This window comes from Erythrolamprus reginae, chromosome 1, assembly GCF_031021105.1.
Source record: "Erythrolamprus reginae isolate rEryReg1 chromosome 1, rEryReg1.hap1, whole genome shotgun sequence".
In the NCBI taxonomy this organism is placed as follows: Eukaryota; Metazoa; Chordata; class Lepidosauria; order Squamata; family Dipsadidae; genus Erythrolamprus; species Erythrolamprus reginae.
In genome coordinates this window covers 28,104,860-28,126,916 of record NC_091950.1, presented here as the reverse complement: position 1 = coordinate 28,126,916, position 22,057 = coordinate 28,104,860, and the positions used below count along the sequence as shown (strand labels likewise).

At 41.8% G+C, this 22,057-nt stretch overlaps 1 protein-coding gene across 1 annotated transcript in view; it reads right to left on the bottom strand.

Annotated features, from left to right (window-relative positions):
* The window catches only part of CPAMD8 (C3 and PZP like alpha-2-macroglobulin domain containing 8), a 116,367-nt gene that overhangs the window by 49,731 nt on the left and 44,579 nt on the right, over positions 1–22,057 (bottom strand). The window contains exons 18-23 of the mRNA XM_070737511.1: positions 19,556–19,698; positions 18,380–18,442; positions 12,327–12,555; positions 9,395–9,548; positions 4,708–4,850; positions 3,393–3,444 (exon numbers count right to left, since the gene is read on the bottom strand). Of these exons, the coding sequence (XP_070593612.1) occupies positions 3,393–3,444; positions 4,708–4,850; positions 9,395–9,548; positions 12,327–12,555; positions 18,380–18,442; positions 19,556–19,698 (784 nt within the window). The remainder of the gene's footprint in view (positions 1–3,392; positions 3,445–4,707; positions 4,851–9,394; positions 9,549–12,326; positions 12,556–18,379; positions 18,443–19,555; positions 19,699–22,057) is intronic.

Genomic DNA, 22,057 nt, shown 5'->3' with positions numbered 1-22,057 from the left:
CACCGGAACAGGGTATCTACGAGACCGCCTTCTGCTGCATGAATCCCAGCGACCGGTTAGGTCCCACAGAGTGGGCCTTCTCCGGGTCCCGTCAACAAAACAATGTCATTTGGCGGGGCCCAGGGGAAAAGCCTTCTCTGTGGCGGCCCCGGCCCTCTGGAACCAACTCCCCCCGGAGATTAGAATTGCCTCCACCCTCCTTGCCTTTCGTAAGCTCATTAAAACCCACCTCTGCCATCAGGCATGGGGGGATTGAGATATTCTTTCTCCCTAGGCCTTTACAATTTTTGCATGTTATGTTTGTTTGTAGGGATGTTTGGTTTTACAATAAGGGTTTTTTAGTTGTTTTAATATTGGATTTATATGATTTTTTTATTACTGTTGTTAGCCGCCCCGAGTCTACGGAGAGGGGTGGCATACAAATCCAATAAATAAATAAATAAATAAATCTCCACGGGTCTCTTTTAAACTAATCTCCCCTTATGTAAAATAGTTTTAGAGCAAAAAGGCCACAGCAAATAACTCAAATTCCATATGCTCAAGTCAGGTTTTCATGGGGTACATCCTTTCTCATCGCTCAGCAAGAACATAAGCTATCTATATGTTTTAATTGGAGATTAATTGCAATGAAGCTCTTTTAAATAATGTTTTCCCAGACAATACAGAAGAAACAGTGGTGAGGGATCATGTCAACAAAATGACTACATTTTTAGAAACACATTTGTTAAGGAGCATTGGATTCTTATTTTATAGCCTTTGGAGTGCATGCAACCCTAGATCCCAACAGCTGAGCTTTAACAGTGTCAAGAATGATGCTGGAGGGAAGTGTTTCATTGGTACCAGAACTCGGTATTCGTAGTTAATTGATTCCAGGAGGCAAGATGAGTATCAAAAATGCTGAGTACCAAACAAATTTTTCCCATAAGGAAAAGCAACAAGTTCTACGTTGAGTGCCAAACAAATGATGAGTAACCAGGATAATTTTTTCTCATCAAAATTCACTGAGTACCAAGTCTGATGCATTTCAAAGCAGTTGTGTCCCAACGTACCACTGGACTGTCTTTACAGGTTAATCTGGGGCCATTTAAAGATAGCAACTGGTAAAATCCCTGGGCTGGGTTTTCCCTCTCACTTAGTATCACATAGGAAGAAAACCAACCACTAATCACCATCTTTATAGCTTGTAGGGGATAGCTTTGGCCGCACGAATCCCAGCGACCGGTTAGGTCCCACAGAGTGGGCCTTCTCCGGGTCCCGTCGACTAAACAATGTCGTCTGGCGAGACCCAGGGGAAGAGCCTTCTCTGTGGTGGCTCCGACCCTCTGGAACCAGCTCCCCCCAGAGATTAGGATTGCCCCCACCCTCCTTGCCTTTCGTAAACTCCTTAAAACCCACCTCTGCCGTCAGGCATGGGGGAATTGAAACATCTCCCCCTTGCCCATGTAGTTTCTGTGTAGGATTCGACTGTGTGCTTGTTTTTTATATATTGGGGTTTCTTTTGGATTTTTTAACCTAAAACTGTAATTTAGATTGCTAAATATTAGATTTGTTACTATGTATTGTTTACCATTGTTGTGAGCCGCCCCAAGTCTAAGGAGAGGGGTGGCATATAAATCCAATAAATCTAATCCAATCTAATCCAATCTAATCTAATCTAACTGTGAATAAGTATTTGAGACAGAGGCTTTAGCTAACTTCCATGCTGCCCAAGCAACTGGTTGCCTGTGTGAAATCTATCTGTACTCAGTGGCCTGCTACTCACACTATTTCTGAATGTAAGTGTAGTGCTCATCTGGAGGATCAGAAATGTGTCCCAAAATAACCTAGAGGAACAGTGTTAGGTCAGGATTTCTTCTACGACCACTTCTTTCTTGTCATCCAAACTATTCTGAGACATGGATTTAGCCTTTTTGTAGAAAGCTTGGCTGTGGGGCTTTGAAGCATTTTAGGTGATCTCACTTTCACTTTGCCCACATTTGTCACCTGCATAAAAGATTCAGTAGTACACAGCTGGCAGAACCTAGCTCTCCTTAGCTACTCCTCTCTCCACAAGTCCATATGACTACTAAATACAGTGGTACCTCATCTTACGAACGCCTCTTCTAACAAACTTTTCAAGATACAAACCCGGTGTTTAAGATTTTTTTGCCTCTTCTTCCGAACTATTTTCACCTTACGAACCCAAGCAGCTGCTGCTGGGATGAAGGGGTTTCTTTTTCCCCCCTTTTTTGAAGAAAGAAAAGGGAGGGGCTGCTTGGAGTAGGAAACATTTTGCAGAGAACAACGTGCTTGCAAAGGAACTGAAAGGGTGTCTTTTGAAGAAAGAAAAGGGAGAAGGGAGGGGGAGCTTGGGGGAGGAAAATTTTTGCAGAGAACAACGTGCTTGCAAAGGAACTGAAAGGGTGTCTTTTTAAGAAAGAAAAGGGAGGAGGGAGGGGCAGCTTGGGGGAGGAAAGATTTTGCAGAGAACAACGTGCTTGCAAAGGAACTGAAAGGGTGTCTTTTGAAGAAAGAAAAGGGAGAAGGGAAGGGGAGCTTGGGGGAGGAAAAATTTTGCAGAGAACAACGTGCTTGCAAAGGAACTGAAAGGGTGTCTTTTGAAGAAAGAAAAGGGAGGAGGGAGGGGCAGCTTGGGGGAGGAAAGATTTTGCAGAGAACAGCTTGCTTGCAAAGGCACTGAAACTGTGTCTTTTGAAGAAAGAAAAGGGAGGGGCGCCCCCCTTGCCTTTCTTCCTTCCCACTCACCCTTTAGCCTAGCCTTGCTTCTTCCACCCGCCACGGTTAGCTGCTCCTCCCTGCCATCTGTTCGCCTCCCTTCTAAAGTTTAGGATTTTCCTGAAGGATTTGCACGCATTATTTGCTTTTACATTGATTCCTATGGGAAACATTGTTTCATCTTACGAACTTTTCACCTTACGAACCTCCTCCTGGAACCAATTAAGTTCGTATGATGAGGTACCACTGTACCTATACACGAAAAAGACGTCTAGTGAACATTGAGAAGAATGCTCCAGTCATGAACGTAAGCATCTCCATGATATACAAATGGTGCTTTGAAAAGTACAATTAGACATCGATTAAACATTTACCCAAGCAGATCCCTATGTGGCATCAGATGTCTCACTTCTCCATCAACTCAAGCCAAAATGGCAGAAGGCAACGCTCAGTGGCTGGAAGACAGAGCACTCTCCAAATGCCATCAGAGATTTTTAGCGAGACAAACAAAGTCTACTTCTTCAATGGGGCAGTGCAGTGGAGGAGGAGAAGAAATGTTGTCAGGATATAATTGTTAAATGCAGCTAGCAATGCTTGACAATGAGCCTCGGGAGGGAAACTGTGGCTCAAATTTTGCTGAAATGCAACTCCTAAAACTGCTACTGAAATTCTCTTACCGTTAGGGCAGAAGAAAACACTGTAGGTATATTCTCTGGTCAGTCCCTCTGGCTGCAAAAAAATGGCATTTTTTTCAGCGATACCTACACCAAAATTCAATGGCTTTCTCTTTAACAAAAAGTAACTGAAGAAAAACCTCAAATTTAATTTATGCCCAACCCACAACAAAGCAAAGCGAAAACACAAATCTAATATACATACGTAAAGGTTTTTTAAGAAATTGATGAAGGATACAAAAATGAATAATGATTAAAGTTTGACCAAAAGCTTGGCTTGATGCCCAAGAGAAAGCAACTCATATAAATATTCTTGGAAACAGAATTTGGCAATTGGGGAAACTTTGGAAATAGTTCTCCTTTCCCTAGGAATGCCAGCCCACCTCATAAAGAAGAAACATTAATAGAAGAATTCCTTTATAACATGCCAGACACACTCATATGGATATCTTTTAAATTCCAAACCCTTTACTGGAAAATGATAGAAAGAATAATAACAGAAATAGTAAAACAGGAGATAGAAATAACCCCGGAATTTTATTTACTGGGTATAACTAATCAGAAATATAAGGAAGAAATTTTACATTTAGTTATTCATATTTTGACTGCGGCCAGGATAATATATGCGCAAAATTGGAAAGGGGAAAATATCCCCAAAGAAGAGGAAGTTATTAAGAAAATATTAGATTGCGCTGAAATGGATATGATGTCAAGACGGTTAAAAGATCAAGAAGAAACAGAATTTTATGAGATATGGAACAAAGTGTATATATGGATAAACAAGAAGAAATATTAAAAGTAAAAATAAACAAATAAATAAATAAGAGAATTGTATTAGCAGAGATATGATTTAAGTGTTATGTTAGAATTAGTAGGGATATGATTTAAGAGTTATGTTAGAATTAGTCTATGTATGAAGACTTATTATAAAAAGTTAAACAAATTTCTTCTTTTCATTTAAAGTAATAAGTTGATCTTAAGCATCTTTTGAATGTATTCTTTTTTCTGTATTGAAATTTTACTTCTAGAATAAGCGGGGAAGATACAACCCCATTTCTATGTTAAATGTATGTTTGTCGGTTTTGTCTATTTTAAGAAAATTAATAAAATTTATTGGGGGGGGAAAAGAAGAAACATTAGTAGAAGAATTCCTTTGTAACATGCCAGACACACTCATATGGATATCTTTTAAATTCCAAATCCTACATCCTACTATCCATCCACTCAGAAAACATTACCATCTCTTCTATCTTCAGCATCTTGAATCTCTCTTTCCAGCTGCAACCTATTTCTCTGAAAAGACTATTTGCTTGCTTACCTCAATAATAACGCTCCTCCGTACATAATCAACACCAACAGGAGTCCTCTTGTCTATGTGGCCATCCTCAGAATGTTTGCCATTCTTGGTGAGTTGAATGTTGTCTTGGCAGCAACTGCTTCCACTATAAGCGAAGGCTTTTGCTAAAGATGACACAAAGAAATATGGATCCTCAATAACTTGGCCCTCAACTGGAACTCAGCAAAATCTAAAGTGGCCAGATATTTTTGTCAGCTGGTATAGTCTCTGCCTTTTTTAGAATATTTAGTTCAAAATGAATCAATATACAGTGATACCTTGTCTTACAAACGCCTCATCATACAAACTTTTCGAGATACAAACCCGGGGTTTAAGATTTTTTTGCCTCTTCTTACAAACTTCTTACAAAAGAGATCTTGGAGTCTTGGTGGACAATCAACTAAACATGAGCCAGCAATGTGCAGCAGCAGCCAAGAAAGCCAACTCAATCCTAAGCTGCATCAACAGAGGAATACGCTCCAAGACCAGGGAAGTACTAATACCACTCTACTATGCCCTGGTCAGACCCCACCTGGAGTACTGCATCCAATTTTGGTCACCTCACTACAAAAAAGACATCGAAACTCTGGAGAAGGTGCAAAAAAGAGCAACCAAAATGATTAGGGAACTCGAAACCAAGACTTACGAAGAGAGATTGAGAGAACTGGGCATGGACAGCCTAGAAAAAAGAAGGTCTAGAGGGGACATGATAGCAGTTTACAGATACTTGAGGGGTTGCCACGGTGAGGAGGGGGTCTCTTTATTCCCCAGGGCACCAGAGGGCCGGACGAGGAACAATGGTTGGAAGCTGACCAAGGAGAGATTCAACCTGGAAATAAGGAAGAACTTCCTGACGGTCAGAGCGATGAACCAATGGAACTGCCTGCCAGGGGAGGTGGTGAACTCCCCAACTCTGGACACCTTCAAGAGGAGATTGGACTTCCGTTTGGCTGGGGTGCTGTAGGGTTTCCTGCTCAGGCAGGGGGTTGGACTCGATGACCTAACGGTCCCTTTCAACTCTATTAATAAAATAAAAAAATAAAAAAATAAACTATTTTCACCTTACAAACCCACTGCCGCTGCTAGGATGCCCCAGCTCCGGACTTCCGTTGCCAGCAAAGCACCTTTTTTTTGCGCTGATGGGATTCCCCTGAGGCTCCTCTCCATGGGAAACCCCACCTCTGGACTTCTGTGTTTTTGTGATGCTGCAGGGAAATCCCAGCAGCGCAAAAACGGGTGCTTCGTTGGCAACGGAAGTCCGGAGGTGGGGTTTACCAGTGAGGGGAGCCTCAGTGAAATCGCAGCATCACAAAAACACGGAAGTCCGGAGGTGGGGTTTCGAGGACTTCGGTATTTTTGTGATGCTGCGACTTCACTGATGCTCCCTTCACTGGGAAACTCCATCTCCGGACTTCCATTGCCAGTGAAGCGCTCGTTTTTGCGATGCTGGGATTCCCTTGCAGCATTGCAAAAACACAGAAGTCCAGAGGTGGGGTTTCCAATGTAGGGGAGCCTCAGGGAAATCTCAGAAGCGCAAAAATGGGCGCTTCGGCTGGCAAAAGGGGTGAATTTTGAGCTTGCACGCATTAATCGTTTTTCCATTGATTCCTATGGGAAACATTGTTTCGTCTTAAAACTTTTCACCTTAAGAACCTCGTTCCGGAACCAATTAAGTTTGTAAGACAAGGTATCACTGTATAGGAAACTGCTATTTTTGAAGTTGCAATGCCAGCCTCCAAAATGGTATTCATTCCAAAGTGTCTCTAGGTCACTCTATGGGCTCACAGGCTTTCTTGATGGGCAGGGGGCCATAGTGCAATGCATGTCTAGTATGTTCACCTTTTAAAAATAATTGCAAAGGGACACTGAGATGGATAGTAAACACTGTGAAGGAGTTTTACAGGTAGTTTCCTGATGGCAGCCATTTGTGAGATGACATAAAATGCTAGATACGTTATTGGCAAAGATAGGTTGTGGATTCTTACACAAAAGGTTTCTATCGCTTCGGCTGAGAATGTACTAAATAGTGATTATATTCAGGAATGTTAACATTCTCTCCCTTTAGCGTGTTGTAGATAAGATGTTTCTCCCTTTTATGAAAAATAAAAACATAGAAACATAGAAGATTGATGGCAGAAAAAGACCTCATGGTCCATCTAGTCTGCCCTTATACTATTTCTTGTACAGTATTTTATCTTAGGATGGATATATGTTTATCCCAGGCATGTTTAAATTCAGTTACAGTACTGTGGATTTACCGACAACGTCTGCTGGAAGTTTGTTCCAGGCATCTACTACTCTTTCAGTAAAATAATATTTTCTCACATTACCTCTAATCTTTCCCCCAACTAACCTCAGATTGTGCCCCCTTGTTCTTGTGTTAACTTTCCTATTGAAAACACTTCTCTCCTGAACATTATTTAACCCTTTAACATATTTAAATGTTTCGATCATGTCCCCCCTTTCCCTTCTGTCCTCCAGACTATACAGATTGAGTTCATTAAGTCTTTCCTGATGCGTTTTATGCTTAAGACCTTCCACCATTCTTGTAGCCCGTCTTTGGACCCGTTCAATTTTGTCAATATCTTTTTGTAGGTGAGGTCTCCAGAACTGAACACAGTCTTCCAAATGTGGTCTCACAGCGCTCTATACAGCGGAATCACAATCTCCCTCTTCCTGCTTGTTATACCTCTAGCTATGCAGCCAAGCATCCTACTTGCTTTCCCTACTGCTTGACTGCACTGTTCACCCATTTTCAGACTGTCAGAAACCACTACCCCTAAATCCTTCTCTTCTGACGTTTTTGCTAGCACAGCACTACCAATACAATACTCAGATTGAGGATTCCTTTTGCCCAAATGTCTAGAGTTTTCTCTATAGAGAATACAGATTCTGTATATATGTCTATAAATATAGTGTCTATAGAAAGTCTATAACAGTGATGGCGAATCTATGGCACTGGTGCCACAGGTGGCATGCAGAGCCATGTCTGCTGGCACACGAGCCGTTGCCCTAGCTCACCTCCAATGTACATGTGTGTGCCAGCCAGCTGGTTTTTGGCTCACACAGAGGCTCCGGGAGGGTGTTTTTGGCTTCCAGAGAGCCTCCAGGGGCATGGGAGAGGGCGTTTATACCCACCCCCGGTTCCAGGGAAGTCTTTAGAGCCTGTGGAAAGTGAAACAAGAGACTACTGGGCCCACCAGAAGTTGGGAAACAGGCCGTTTCCTGCCTCCAGAGGTGGAGGAAGCTGTTTTTGCCTTCCCTAGATATTGAATTATGGGTGTGGGCACTCGCACATGCGTGATAGTGCATGCACATGCTCTTTCTGCACCCGAGGAAAAAAAGGTTTGCCATCACTGGTCTATATCACTGGGTAGTGATTTCTGACAGTCTCAAAATGGGTGAACAGTGTAGTCAGGCGGTAGGGAAAGCAAGTAGGATGCTTGGCTGCATAGCTAGAGGTATAACAAGCAGGAAGAGGGAGATTATGATCCAGCTATATAGAGTGCTGGTGAGACCACATTTGGAATACTGTGTTCAGTTCTGGAGACCTCACCTACAAAAAGATATTGACAAAATTGAACGGGTCCAAAGACGGGCTACAAGAATGGTGGAAGGTCTTAAGCATAAAACGTATCAGGAAAGACTTAATGAACTCAATCTGTATAGTCTGGAGGACAGAAGGAAAAGGGGGGACATGATCGAAACATTTAAATATATTAAAGGGTTAAATAAGGTCCAGGAGGGAAGTGTTTTTAATAGGAAAGTGAACACAAGAACAAGGGGACACAATCTGAAGTTAGTTGGGGAAAAGATCAAAAGCAACATGAGAAAATATTATTTTACTGAAAGAGTAGTAGATCCTTGGAACAAACTTCCAGCAGACGTGGTAGATAAATCCACAGTAACTGCATTTAAACATGCCTGGGATAAACAAATATCCATCCTAAGATAAAATACAGAAAATAGTATAAGGGCAGACTAGATGGACCAGGAGGTCTTTTTCTGCTCTCAGACTTCTATGTTTCTCTGTTTCAATGATATAGAATCTACCATATTTTTTGGACCATAGGACACAACTTTTTTTGGCTCCCTAAGAGGCTGAAAAGGTGGGTGTATCTTATACTCCAAATGTAGCTCTTTCAAAGCTTTTTTTCACAAGCCCTAACTAGGTGCTAACGATCTTCCCAGCTTCCTACTGCCTCTGAAGAAGGTTTTTTCCAGCCCTAAGTCTTTGCAGGTTTGTTTTCATTCCTACTCCCTCTGAAAAAAGCTTTTTCATCCCTAGTCGGTGCTAACTATCTTCCTGGCTTGCAGCATTTCTTTTTATTCCTACTCCCTCCAAAGCAGTTTTTCCTGCCCTAAATCTTTTTAAATTCCTATTCCCTCTGCAAAAGGCTTTTTCAGTCCTAAACAGGGGATAAAATAATGTGCTGAAGCTGTACAGACTAAGGATGCTAGACAGATGAATACCTGGTAGGTAGATAGATCCCTCCCCCCCATTTTCCTTCCTCAAAAATAAGATGCATCTTATACTCAGGTGCACACTATACTCCGAAAACTATGGTATATCTTTTGCAGGTAGGCAAAATCCATTGAGTGAAGGCAACCACTTGAAAGATCTTTTGAAAGGAATACCAAACTAAGGTTCACCATTCAAATGTGTTACCTGTGATGTTGTTCTGCCCCAGTTCACCAAAAGAGAGCACAATAGATGTGGGCTTGGCTTTGCCAGGAGCTACGCATTTTTTCCTTGTCAAGTGCTGCTTTCCAGGATGTCCCACAAACTTGATGCCTTTGGCGACTAAGATTTTCACATGAACCTGTATGATTGTAAGGAATCAACAATGATGGGTCAGTCCAGCTAGTCATCAAGATCATGCTAAAGAATGTTATAATAATAGCAGATCACATAATTAGAGCCAGCTAAGATTATCTTTTTAGTGCCTTGAATTTCAGGGAAAAGTTCAATGATAGCAAAGATCGAATTACTATCCTGGAAATATATTTTTTCTTCCAAATAAAGCGCTTTTGTGCACTGTATTACCTTAAGGTTGTTTTAATAATGATGTATTGTACTATTAAAATATGTAATTTGAAATCTTTGGAAGGGGAAAGGGGGAAGTGTGAATCAGGTATTACACATCAGTCACACAAGAGCAGCAAGGTAACCACAAAGAGAAGCCACCTTCTGGTTGGTGATTCAATTGTAAGGGAGGTAAATTTAGGACAAAATAATGAAGTTTTGAAAGAGGTCAGGTGTCTGCCAGATGCTACTGCCAGCAGAGATAAGAGGCGTATTCTTAAAAAAATCAAGAATGCCTGTAAGATGTTGATGCTATTGAACATCTTAGCACAAATGATCTGTCCCCCAAAGATGTACTTTCTGTGCAGAGCTTGGGGTATGAACTCAGTAGTATAGGTTGTAGGCTTATCTTTTCAGAGGTATTACCTGTATATAACAAACAAAAAGGGAAAGGCCAACGTTTATTTATTTTATTTATTTATTTATTTATTGGATTTGTATGCCGCCCCTCTCCAGAGACTCGGGGCGGCTAACAGCAATAATAAGACAGCGTATAACAATAATCCAAGACTAAAAACAATTAAAACCCATTATAATAAAAAACCAAACATACATACAGACATATCATGCATAAAATTGTAAAGGCCTAGGGGGAAAGAGTATCTCAGTTCCCCCATGCCTGGCGGCAGAGGTGGGTTTTAAGTAGCTTACGAAAGGCAAGGAGGGTGGGGGCAATTCTAATCTCTGGGGGGAGTTTGTTCCAGAGGGCCGGGACCGCCCCAGAGAAGGCTCTTCCCCTGGGTCCCGCCAAGCGACATTGTTTAGTCAATGGGACCCGGAGAAGGCCCATTCTGTGGGACCTAACTGGTCGCTGGGGATTTGTGCAGCTGAAGGCGGTCCCTGAGATAATCTGGTCCAGTGCCATGGAGGGCTTTATAGGTCATAACCGACACTCTGAATTGTGACCGGAAACTGATCGGCAACCAATGCAGACTGCGGAGTGTTGGTGTAACATGGGCATTTTTGGGAAAGCCCATGATAGCTCTCGCAGCTGCATTCTGCATGATCTGAAGTTTCCGAACACTTTTCAAAGGTAGCCCCATGTAGAGAGTGTTACAGTAGTCGAACCTCGAGGTGATGAGGGCATGAGTGACTGTGAGCAGTGACTCCCAGTCCAAATAGGGCCGCAACTTGTGCACCAGGCGAACCTGGGCAAATGCCCCCCTCACCACAGCTGAAAGATGTTTCTCTAATGTGAGCTGTGGATCGAGGAGGACGCCCAAGTTGTGAACCCTCTCTGAGGGGGTCAATGATTCTCCCCCCAGGGTGATGGACGGACAGATGGAATTGTTTAGCAGAGTTTAATGTGTTGCTAAAGGAGTGGTGTAAAAGGGAAGGCTTTGGTTTCATTAGTTATAAGGTCTGCAGCTGCTCCAATGAAAAACTGTACAAAAAAGATGGTTTGCATCCATCAAAGAAAGGGACTGAGCTACTTGATATTAAATTCACATATTTCCTGGATAAACATTTAAACTGAGCAGGGGGGATGGATTTAATTGATACAGAAGTTTTCTGTCCCCAGCAATCTAAAATTAATATGGTTAACAGGGCACACAACATAGATGTTTGTGCCAGTAAGATTATCAGCCCTGCTGTCAAGCAAAACCAAGCATTTAAGAGTGAGTGCCATGTCCTGTGCACTAATCAAACAGGTGGCAAGAAAGTAGAGGCAGTCAGGCACAACACAGGTCATGTAGACAGTAAACACAAGGTCGATCAAAATGGACTTAAATGTCTATACACCAATGCATAGAGTATGAGGAATAAACAGAGTGAATTGGAAATTCAAGGAAATGAGTGAGTTCCTCCCAGTTTGGACCGATTCACCTGAACCATATCACAATGACCTGTTTGGTCAGTGCCAGTTTGTGAATGCCACCGTCTTTTTTTTTAAAAATGGTTTTGTTTTTTTTAAATGGAGGGGAGTTTCCTTCTGTTTATGCACAGAAGCTGAGTTTCCGAGATGCATCACTATCTTGTTTTTGACTTTTTAATTTTTTCCCCCGACACAGCACATGCAGCAAGGTAAGTTAGAACCCACCCCAGTGTTCTCCTCCTTCCTCCATGACAAGTTGAGGTCAGTATTTCTCACAGGGGAAGAGGCCCAAACCTAAGTCCCTCTTCTGAAGGGTTCTTGTTTTATTGTTGTTTGATGTGATCCATCCAGAATTTAGCATATAAGATGCCCAAAGGCTTGTTAAGTCTTTTAAATCAGCCAATCAATGGGAGAGATTTGGAGAAATTCGAAATATTACAGCCTAATCATCTTGAGGTATCAAAAATTTTGAACAGCTTAAAAGGTCTTTTCGCTAATAGCATATTTGTATAACATAAGAAAATTGAGCAGATATTTTTTATCCAGATGTCAAAAGTGAAGGTGGTAGTATTGGATTTGCATACCATAATTTGTTAAATTGATCTATTGTAAAGCAATTGGATGGTGTGTGGTTTTTTTTTACTGTATTGTGATTGGAGAGAAAAATAAAAAAAAATTATTTGCCAAAAGTAATCTCACCTCCAAACACATGGGTAAGTAATTATGGACTGTCAGAGGAATCTTTGCTTGTTCCCCGCGGATTATGTGGTACGGAAGGGTGAACTCAATGAAGAATGGCTTGAAGGTCTTGAGCTCAGTCTGCCTCGCCAAGCCTAGCCCTCTCTCAGAGAGTCCAACAGCCTCCATCACCCATGTGGTGATGGAATCTGGAACTTCAACACGTAGCTGAGCTGCTCCTGAAACATCACTGTTAAAAGAAATGGGAAAGGGAGGAGAAAAGATGAGTCATTGGAAACCAGCACCAGAAGAAGATACATCAAAAGGCTTTCAAAAGAAATGCATCAAGTATTCTGAACGCAACGAGCAGCAATGAACATGGCACTGTGCATTTCAATTTTTTTTTCATAGCATTGTCCTACCGGAAAAGTTGGATGAAGATAGTAAGCTCTAGGTAAATCTTACATTAAGCCAAATGTGCCTGAGCCCTCAGTTTAATCTTCCTCTCTATGTAATTCAAATGGGTCTAGCATGTCTTCTGCCTCATGTATCCCAGCGGCTGGTTAGATAGAACATAGAAACATAGAAGTCTGACGGCAGAAAAAGACCTCATGATATCCATCTAGTCTGCCCTTATACTATTTTCTGTATTTTATCTTAGGATGGATATATGTTTATCCCAGGCATGTTTAAATTCAGTTACTGTGGATTTATCTACCACGTCTGCTGGAAGTTTGTTCCAAGGATCTACTACTCTTTCAGTAAAATAATATTTTCTCATGTTGCTTTTGATCTTTCCCCCAACTAACTTCAGATTGTGTCCCCTTGTTCTTGTATTCACTTTCCTATTAAAAACACTTCCCTCCTGGACCTTATTTAACCCTTTAACATATTTAAATGTTTTGATCATGTCTCCCACAGAGTTGGCATTCTCAGGTCCCGTCAGCCAGACAATGCTGTCTAGTGGGGCCAAGGGGAAGAGCCTTCTCTATGGTGGCCCTAGCCCTTTGGAATGAACTCCCTCCAGAGATTCGCACTGCCCCCACTCTTTCCACCTTCTGCAAGGTTTTAAAAATCCACCTCTGCCGACAGGCTTGGGGCCACTGAGTCTAAATATCTAGCCCCAGCCAATGATTGAATGTATGGTGTATGATGGGATGTGATTTATTAATTTTAAGTATTGGGGGTTTAGTGTATATTTTAACTTAGATTTCTTACATGTTTTTGTATTAACTTTGCTGTGAGCCGCCTTAAGTCTCAGGAGAAGGCCAGCCTAGAAATCTAATTAATAATAACAATAATAACAACAACAACAACAACAACAACAATAATAATAATAATAACAGACAATCCGAAGTGCAGACTCTGTAAAGAAACAGATGAAACAATCGATCACATACTCAGCTGCTGCAAAAAGATCGCACAGACTGACTACAAGCGTAGACATGATGCTGTGGCACAGATGATCCACTGGAACTTGTGCCGGAACTACATTTACCAGTGACAAAAAACTGGTGGGATCATAAGCCCAAAAAAGTGGTCGAAAATGAGCAAGCAAAACTACTGTGGGACTTCCGACTTCAGAGTCACCGAATTCTGAAGCATAACACACCAGACATCCTGATTGTGGAGAAAAAGAAAGTATGGATCATCGACATCGCAATCCCAGGGGACAGCAGAATTGAGGAGAAGCAGCGAGAGAAATTAGTAAAATACGAAGATCTAAAAATCGAGCTGCAACGACTCTGGCATAAGCCAGTGAAAGTGGTTCCAGTGGTACTTGGCACGCTGGGCGCAGTGCCAACGGATCTCAGCGGACATTTGAAAACCATCGGAATTGACAAAATCTCCATCTGTCAATTGCAAAAGGCTGCTTTACTGGGATCGGCAAACATAATTCGCCGCTACATCACGCAGTCCTAGGTGCTTGGGAAGTGCCCGACTGGTGATGAAATACGAAATCCAGCATAGTGATCTCGTTTGCTGTGTTGTACTGACATAATAATAATAATAACTCAGATGCATGAATTTGGCTTGTATAAATGAGACTTTCTATATAATAAGTTTGATCTGAAATATCAGTGTGTGGATTCCTCCTTTGTTTTCAATCTGTGTAGGCCCGGGCTAGAACACCAATGAAGTTCTATAGTTGAACATGTTCTTGAATCAAGTTTTCTGTGCCCTTCTCCAACATCTATAAATACTACATCCCAGTCTCGCATAAACCCAGCCACTATAATTTATAAACCATGGTTAAAGCTGCATACAATGCGTAATAACAATAGCACTTATATACCGCTTCTCTGTGCTTTTACCGCCCTCTCTAAGCAGTTTACAGAGTCAGCATATTGCCCCCAACAATTTGGGTCCTCATTTTACCCACCTCGGAAGGATAGAAGGATGAATCAACTTTGAGCCTGGTGAGATTTGAACTGCCAAATTGCAGTTTGCTGGCAGTTAGCAGAAGTAGCCTGCGGCACTACATTCTAACCACTGTGTCACCATAGCTCAAGCAATGGTATCTTAGCTAAGAAATCATGGTTTATCACCCACTCTGACCCCTGATATCAGAAAAAAATTACACCCTTTTAACCGTGTTAAACCTGCACTCTTGTATATGCAAAGGTGTTCTTCTAACAAATTAATGTCTTTTTCTATGGTAGTGGATTTCCAAATCTGGCAAGCATTTAAGAGCAAGACAAGTATCCATGTAGCACCAGCTAGTTATTTGCAAAATGGTAACAGCAGTATGATTGCCAGCAATCCTGCAAAGACAAAAGAATTTTACTAGATAGAAGAAAGATTTTAAAAAGTTGTAGTGTACTAACGAAATTGAGATGCTTCCAGATCATTTTTTGTACAAGAAATTCTCTTCCTTGACTTAAGGAAACATCAGAACATTCCCCATTTAACATTTAGGTAAAGAAAACAAACATTAAATGTGTGCCATTGTATCTGCCATGCTATTCCTTATTTTACCATGCTTTAAATGCAAGTTGATGAATGTAAAAAAAGAGGCTTAAATTACAATAGAATGACCCCTATTGATCAGAGGACAATGAAAAAAAGGAAAGAGAGAAAGAAAATTGGCTATATTTTCCCACAAGGATGAATTGGCAAAGACAGATCCTTGTCAGATAAAAGTAGTTTCCAGTTACACTCTAAACCAGGGGTCCCCAACCACCGGGCCGCGGACCAGTACCGGGCCGCGGGGCATGTTGCACCGGTCCGTGGAGTCAGCAGCTGCCGGCCCTCATGCCGCCACCCCCTCCCTCCAGCGCTTCGCCTCCCGCCGGGCAAGAGGCCTCGGGAGGCAGGTTCTGCCGGCCACAGGACGATGGATGGGACAGAGGGGCGGGAAGGACCGTGAGGCTCAAGCCTCTTTTGGCTTCTGCCGCGGGGCGCTTTTGCGTTTTTGGCTGGGGGGAGGCAGGAGGGCCAGCCTGACCCCCTCTCTCCAGCGCTTAGCTCCCGCTGGGCAAGAGGGCTTGGGAGGCAGGTTCTGCCGGCCACAGGACGATGGCGGGAAAGAGGGGCGGGGAGGACCAGCACCCCCATGCTTAATCCCGCCCCCAACCACGCCCCTTTCCGCCCCCACTGGGCCATAGAAAAATTGTCTTGCTGAAACTGGTCCCTGGTGGAAAAAACGTTGGGGACCACTGCTCTAAACCATTTAATGAAACAATTAGCCATGGCACTATTCTCTAAACTGGAATTCTAACCAGTAGCAAAAAAATTTGCATACCACTTGGCATTCATTCTCTGCCAAAGCAGGTGCCTGAATGCAAACATATACACAGCTATTTGGCTCCATTGACAAGGCCCAAGACTTTCTAAGAGATCATCTCTGATATCCGTAGAAGCTTTTTGCTTCCTCTTTTGATCATGTCAAGCTGTGGAAATATGCTCACAAAAATGGGAATCCTTGAACATCTTATTAACCTCATGTGAAACTTATATATAGATCATGCCACAATATGGACCAAACATAGTGAAACTGATTGACTCCAGGATGGCAAAAAGTGCAACAAGACTGTATGCTTTCCCCTGATTTATGCAATATGTTTGCTAAATATATATAAATGGAAGCTGAATTGGGAAAAGATGAGAATTGTTTTAAAACAGGAGGGGGGAAAACTTCACTGCATTATGCTGACAACAGTGTTCTGAGGCTAAAAATGCAAAAGATTTAGTAATAAAAGTTGGGGCACAGTGTAAAAATGAGACTAAAATTAAATAAAAAGAAGTCCCTATTGGACACAACCAGTTCAACAACTATTCTTAGAACTGGCAATGAAGATTAAAGTGGTGGACCACTTCTACTTTTTAAGATCAACTATCAAGAGTAAAGGAACAAGCAGTTAGGAAACATACCATATATTAATACATGGTAGAGCAGCCATAAAGTCCTTGGAAGAGATATTCTATATCTACAAAGATCAAAACAATAGAAGAAATAATATTCCCTGTGACACTCAATGGAAGCAAAACGTTGACTTTGAAGAAACAGGGTATGAAGAGTACTGATGTTCTGAACTTTGATGTTGGAGAAGGCTTCTGAAAATACTCTTTATAGTTAAGAAAAACAACAACAAATGGATTATTGAAGAAATGAACCCAGCTAACCAAGTTCAAACTATGTGAAGAACTAGTTGTATGGGGGACATCTCTCATGCTGGGAAAAATGGAAAGAAGGCATGGGGGAACTGAGATATTTCCCCCGGGCCTATATAATTTATGTATGGTATATTTGTATGTATGTCTTTTTAATAATGGGGTTTTTAAATATTTTAAATTGTAAATTATTAGATTTGTCATGAACTGTTTTATTGTACTGTGAGCCGCCCCGAGTCTACGGAAAGGGGCGGCATACAAATCTAATAAATAAATATAAATAAATAAATAAATAAATGTCCAGTAGCAAGTTGCATGGACTCAATTACAAGGATGATGAGTACAAAGTTGGAACCTCTGAAGCATAGTTCCCTCTAAGCTGAGCAGTGAGCAATCGCTCACTTAAAAATCATCATCAACTCAGAGTTTTCCAAACCTGCCCAGAAGCCGAGAGGGAAAGAGTGAGAGGGAAGGAGAGAGAGAGGAAGAGAGGAAGAGAGAGAAACAGATAGAAAAAAGAGAGGAAGGAAAAGAGAAAGAAAAAGAATGGAAGTAAGGAAGAGAGAAAGAAAATCAAAATCTAGTTTGAAACTAGCTCAACTATTTAAATGGCATTTTGATATTGATAGAGTTGCCCTATTATGAGCTCACTGTTATAGACACAAAGTACAGTATTTTATTTTGAAATTCTCTGAGGCAAAACAGGGTTGTTTGTTTGTTTGTTTGTTTATTTATTCATTTATTATTTCTGTGCCGCCCACTGCCGCTCAGACACTATACTTTTCCGCCCACCGCAAAAAAAAAATAGAGGGAACACTGATCTGAAGGATCAAGTTAAGGACAGTAATTGGGGGGGGAATTCAATTGTTCCTGAATGAGTGACCATAACTCAAGGACTACCTTAATATTTACTAATTTTACATCATCTTCACATTGGTTTCATCAAGCTATTCATCATCACCCATGTGTTTAGATTACGAGCCTTTGAAGTTTTTGTACAATTACAATATCTTTTTTAATTCCTCTTCAACATACATTAATTTACACTTGCTTATAAAGAGACACATTTATATTTCAACCTTTATTCCCAGTTTGAAGGATCTTTCCTATTTTTTTCTGATCTAAAATCTCAATATCTCCGTGGTGATGGCGCAGTAGTTAGAATGCGGCGCTGCATGCTAACTGATTGCCCAACTCCACAAGTTTGATCTTGACCAGTTGAAGGTTGACTCAGCCTTCCATCCTTCCGAGGTCAGTAAAACGAGAACCCAGATTTTTAGGGGCAATATGCTAACTCTGCAAACCACTTAGGGAAGGCTGAAAAACACTGTGAAGCAATATATAAGCATGTGCTGTTGCTATATTCCTCACTGAGAGAAAAACAAAATTGTGTCTCATTCACAAGGCAGGACAGGCACCTACAGACAACAGAAGATGTCTCCACAGGGAGGAGAAATTACCTGACATTGAAGCACTGCCAGAGCCAAGTCTCTGGGAAGAATGTTCTTTTCTTCTTGTCTGCTCTGTGGAAGGCACAGTTTATTGATGATGTAGAGACTTTTATCATTGCATAGAAACATAGAAACATAGAAGATTGACGGAAGAAAAAGACCTCATGGTCCATCTAGTCTGCCCTTATACTATTTCCTGTATTTTATCTTAGGATGGATATATGTTTATCCCAGGCATGTTTAAATTCAGTTACTGTGGATTTACCAACCACGTCTGCTGGAAGTCTATTCCAAGCATCTACTACTCTTTCAGTGAAATAATATTTTCTCACATTGCTTCTGATCTTTCCCCCGACTAACCTCAGATTGTGCCCCCCTTGTTCTTGTGTTCACTTTCCTTTTAAAAACACTTCCCTCCTGGACCTTATTTAACCCTTTAACTTATTTAAATGTTTCGATCATGTCCCCCCTTTCCCTTCTGTCCTCCAGACTATACACATTGAGTTCATGAAGTCTTTCCTGATACGTTTTATGCTTAAGACCTTCCACCATTTTTGTAGCCCGTCTTTGGACCCGTTCAATTTTATCAATATCATAGAGAATTCTTCCCAACCAAACCCCCCCTCAATTTATTAAATTTTTCCCAGGAGAGGCCAGCTAAAGGAAACCCAAACCTAGCAAGCATCTCATTCCTTGCTTCTCATGCCAGTCTCAGGCTTCCACCACCAATTGCCAGGAAGCAAAAAACAAACGCCTCCTGATCTCCCATGGAACACAAAGCTGTGTGATTAAACATTTCCATTCCCAGTCAAAGGAGCCAAAAAAAAAAAGGCTCCATTATCAGCTACCACACATGCATGCATACACATTGATTCCACCACACGTGCCATCTGGCCTGTCCTTATCAAGCCTTACTGCCTGCTGGGCGAAAGAGCAGGTGTCTGCCACCATGCCCAGAACAACAATGCCACTTGGGTTACGTCGTTTGGGATTGTAGCTGCTTGTTACTTCCCATTGGCAAGCTCCTTTGGCTCATCCAAGCAGCAGATGGGCCAAACTGGCTCCAAAATCCTTATTCCATGGAGCCGAGCAAGGCCGTCTTCAACACAACAGCCCCAAGCTGGAAGGCGGCACAACACGTCTTTGGGACAAACAGATTGTCAACAAAAGGAACATTTGTTCTACCTGGGCTGAGTTTTGGAAGGTGCAGAAGCCACCAGCGTCCCGGTGTGAGGTTGGAAGGCCGGCACGACCTCCTCGGTATACAGGCTGCCGTGCTGTCTATGGTTTAAGCTGACGAGATCGGTCATTGCAACTAAACCGGTTTCCTAGGCAACAGGAAACAACAATAAAAAGGCCATATCTGTTAAAAACTGATTTAGTCTGTCCCATTAAAGAGTAATCCCCTCCACACACACACACAATCTCCAAATATCCACGGATGGAAAGATCACTGAAACACAAAGGAATTGTGTTAAAGTGGTCAGCACAAATGGCCGTTACCAGGCAAATATTTAGACCCTGCAGTGATTTCCCCGTCTTCTCTTCCCCAGAGAGATCAGGTGCTTTGAGGAAAGCTGGCTTCACAATTTCCAGATTGTCTAAGTGGAATGTCCAGGCAATGGCAGGCAAAAGCAAAACAAAGTGGACTCTGTGAGAATCACCTCCATTTCCAGGAGATGAGTGGGAAGTTTTCCTTCTGGACAGACAGCAGACCCTCTTCAGCTGAGAATGCATTCCTTATTATTGGCATTCCAGGCTAATAGAAAAATGCTGCCCTCCCCACCAATAGCATTTGTTTGTTTGTCTGTTTGTTTGTTTGTTTGTTTGTTTGTCTGTCTGATTATTATTATTTATCAGATTAGATTTGCATGCCGCCTAATATAAAGAGGAGTAGAGATAATGGACATCCTTGACGCACTCCTTTATTTATTTGAAATGTATCCGTTGTCTCTCCATTGATTATGAACGGAATTTAATTTAAAAAATGTTAGACTGTGCTGAAGCAGATAAACTAACAATGGAACTAAAAGAAAAAGAAAAAACGAAATATTAACAAATGTGGGACGATTTTTACACCTGGTTAAATAAAAGAACACCTTCTCACAGTGCTGCGAAATAAAGAAATACTACAAAGAATAACCTTAAATAACCAACGTAACTCTTGTTTTGTCTATTCAACAGAATCTACACTATAAGAATTTAATTATAATAGTACATAACTCAAACCACTGATCTTAACACCACCAAGTATTAAAAAAAAAAGGGACGCTGTCAACAGTTCCTACCATAGGAGGAGAGAAGAAATATATTTCTTGCTTGTATTTTATATTTTATGTAAATGTATTGTTTTGTTGTTATTGTCTCACTGTATATATGTAAATTTAAAAAAAAATTTTTTTTTTAAAGATTTGCATGCCGCCCCTCTCCGAGGACTCGGAGCGGCTCCCAACAAACAATACAGTCTACAAATCCAATGTTAAAAACAAAAAAATTAAGAAACCCTTATTAACAACAATTACACAACTCAACATACCATACATAAAGCAGGACAGCCTGGGGGAATCAATTTCCCCATGCCTGGCGACATAGGTGGGTTTTCAGTAGTATATGGAAGGCAAGGAGGGTGGGGGCAGTCCTAATCTCTGGGGGGAATTGGTTCCAGAGGGCCGGGGCCGCCACAGAGAAGGCTCTTCCCCTGGGTCCCGCAAAACGACATTGTTTTGTCATCGGAACCTGGAGAAGGCTGACTCTGTGGGACCTAATCGGTCGCTGGGATTTGTGCGGTAGAAGGCAGTCTCGAAGGTATTCTGGTCCGATGCCATGAAGGGCTTTATAGGTCATAACCAACACTTTGAATTGTGACCGGAAAATGATCGGCAGCCACTGAAGGCTGCGGAATGTTGATGTAATGTGGGCATATCGGGGGATGCCCATGACTGCTCTCACAGCTGCATTCTGCACTATCTGATGTTTCCGAACACTTTTCAAAGGTAGCCCCATGTAGAGAGCATTACAGTAGTCGAACCTCGAGGTGATGAGGGCATGAGTGACTGTGAGCAGTGACTCCTGGTCCAAATAGGGCCGCAACTGGTACACCAGGTGAACCTGGGCGAATGCCCTCCTCGCCACAGCTGAAAGATGATGCTCTTATGTTAGCTGTGGATTGAGGATGACGCCCAAGTTGCGGACCCTTTTTAATATTGGATGGAGAAAAGGTATATGAGAGGTCTAAGAATATATAAGATAAGCAGAGTCCTCTAGAGCAGTGTTTCCCAACCTTGGCAACTTGAAGATATCTGGACTTCAACTCCCAGAATTCCCCAGCCAGCATTCGCTGGCTGGGGAATTCTGGGAGTTGAAGTCCAGATATCTTCAAGTTGCCAAGGTTGGGAAACACTGCTCTAGAGGTAGAAAAAGATACAAGAGCCTCCATTGAATGGACCAGAAGAAAGTAAAAAAGAAATAATCTGGATAAATATTGTATGTTGGAGAAAATAAAAATTTTATACCGTAAAAAAAGAAAAGAAAGAAAAACTCATCCTTGCTGGGGAATCAGTTTTCTTTTTCCTCCAAAAGCCGACAAGCCGTCTTCTTTAGAAGGAATGCTTCTCCTATGGTTCTCTCGGAGGCCGCCAGTTTATTTTTGACTGCAAATTCTCTCTCTCCCCCCACCCCCACCTTATT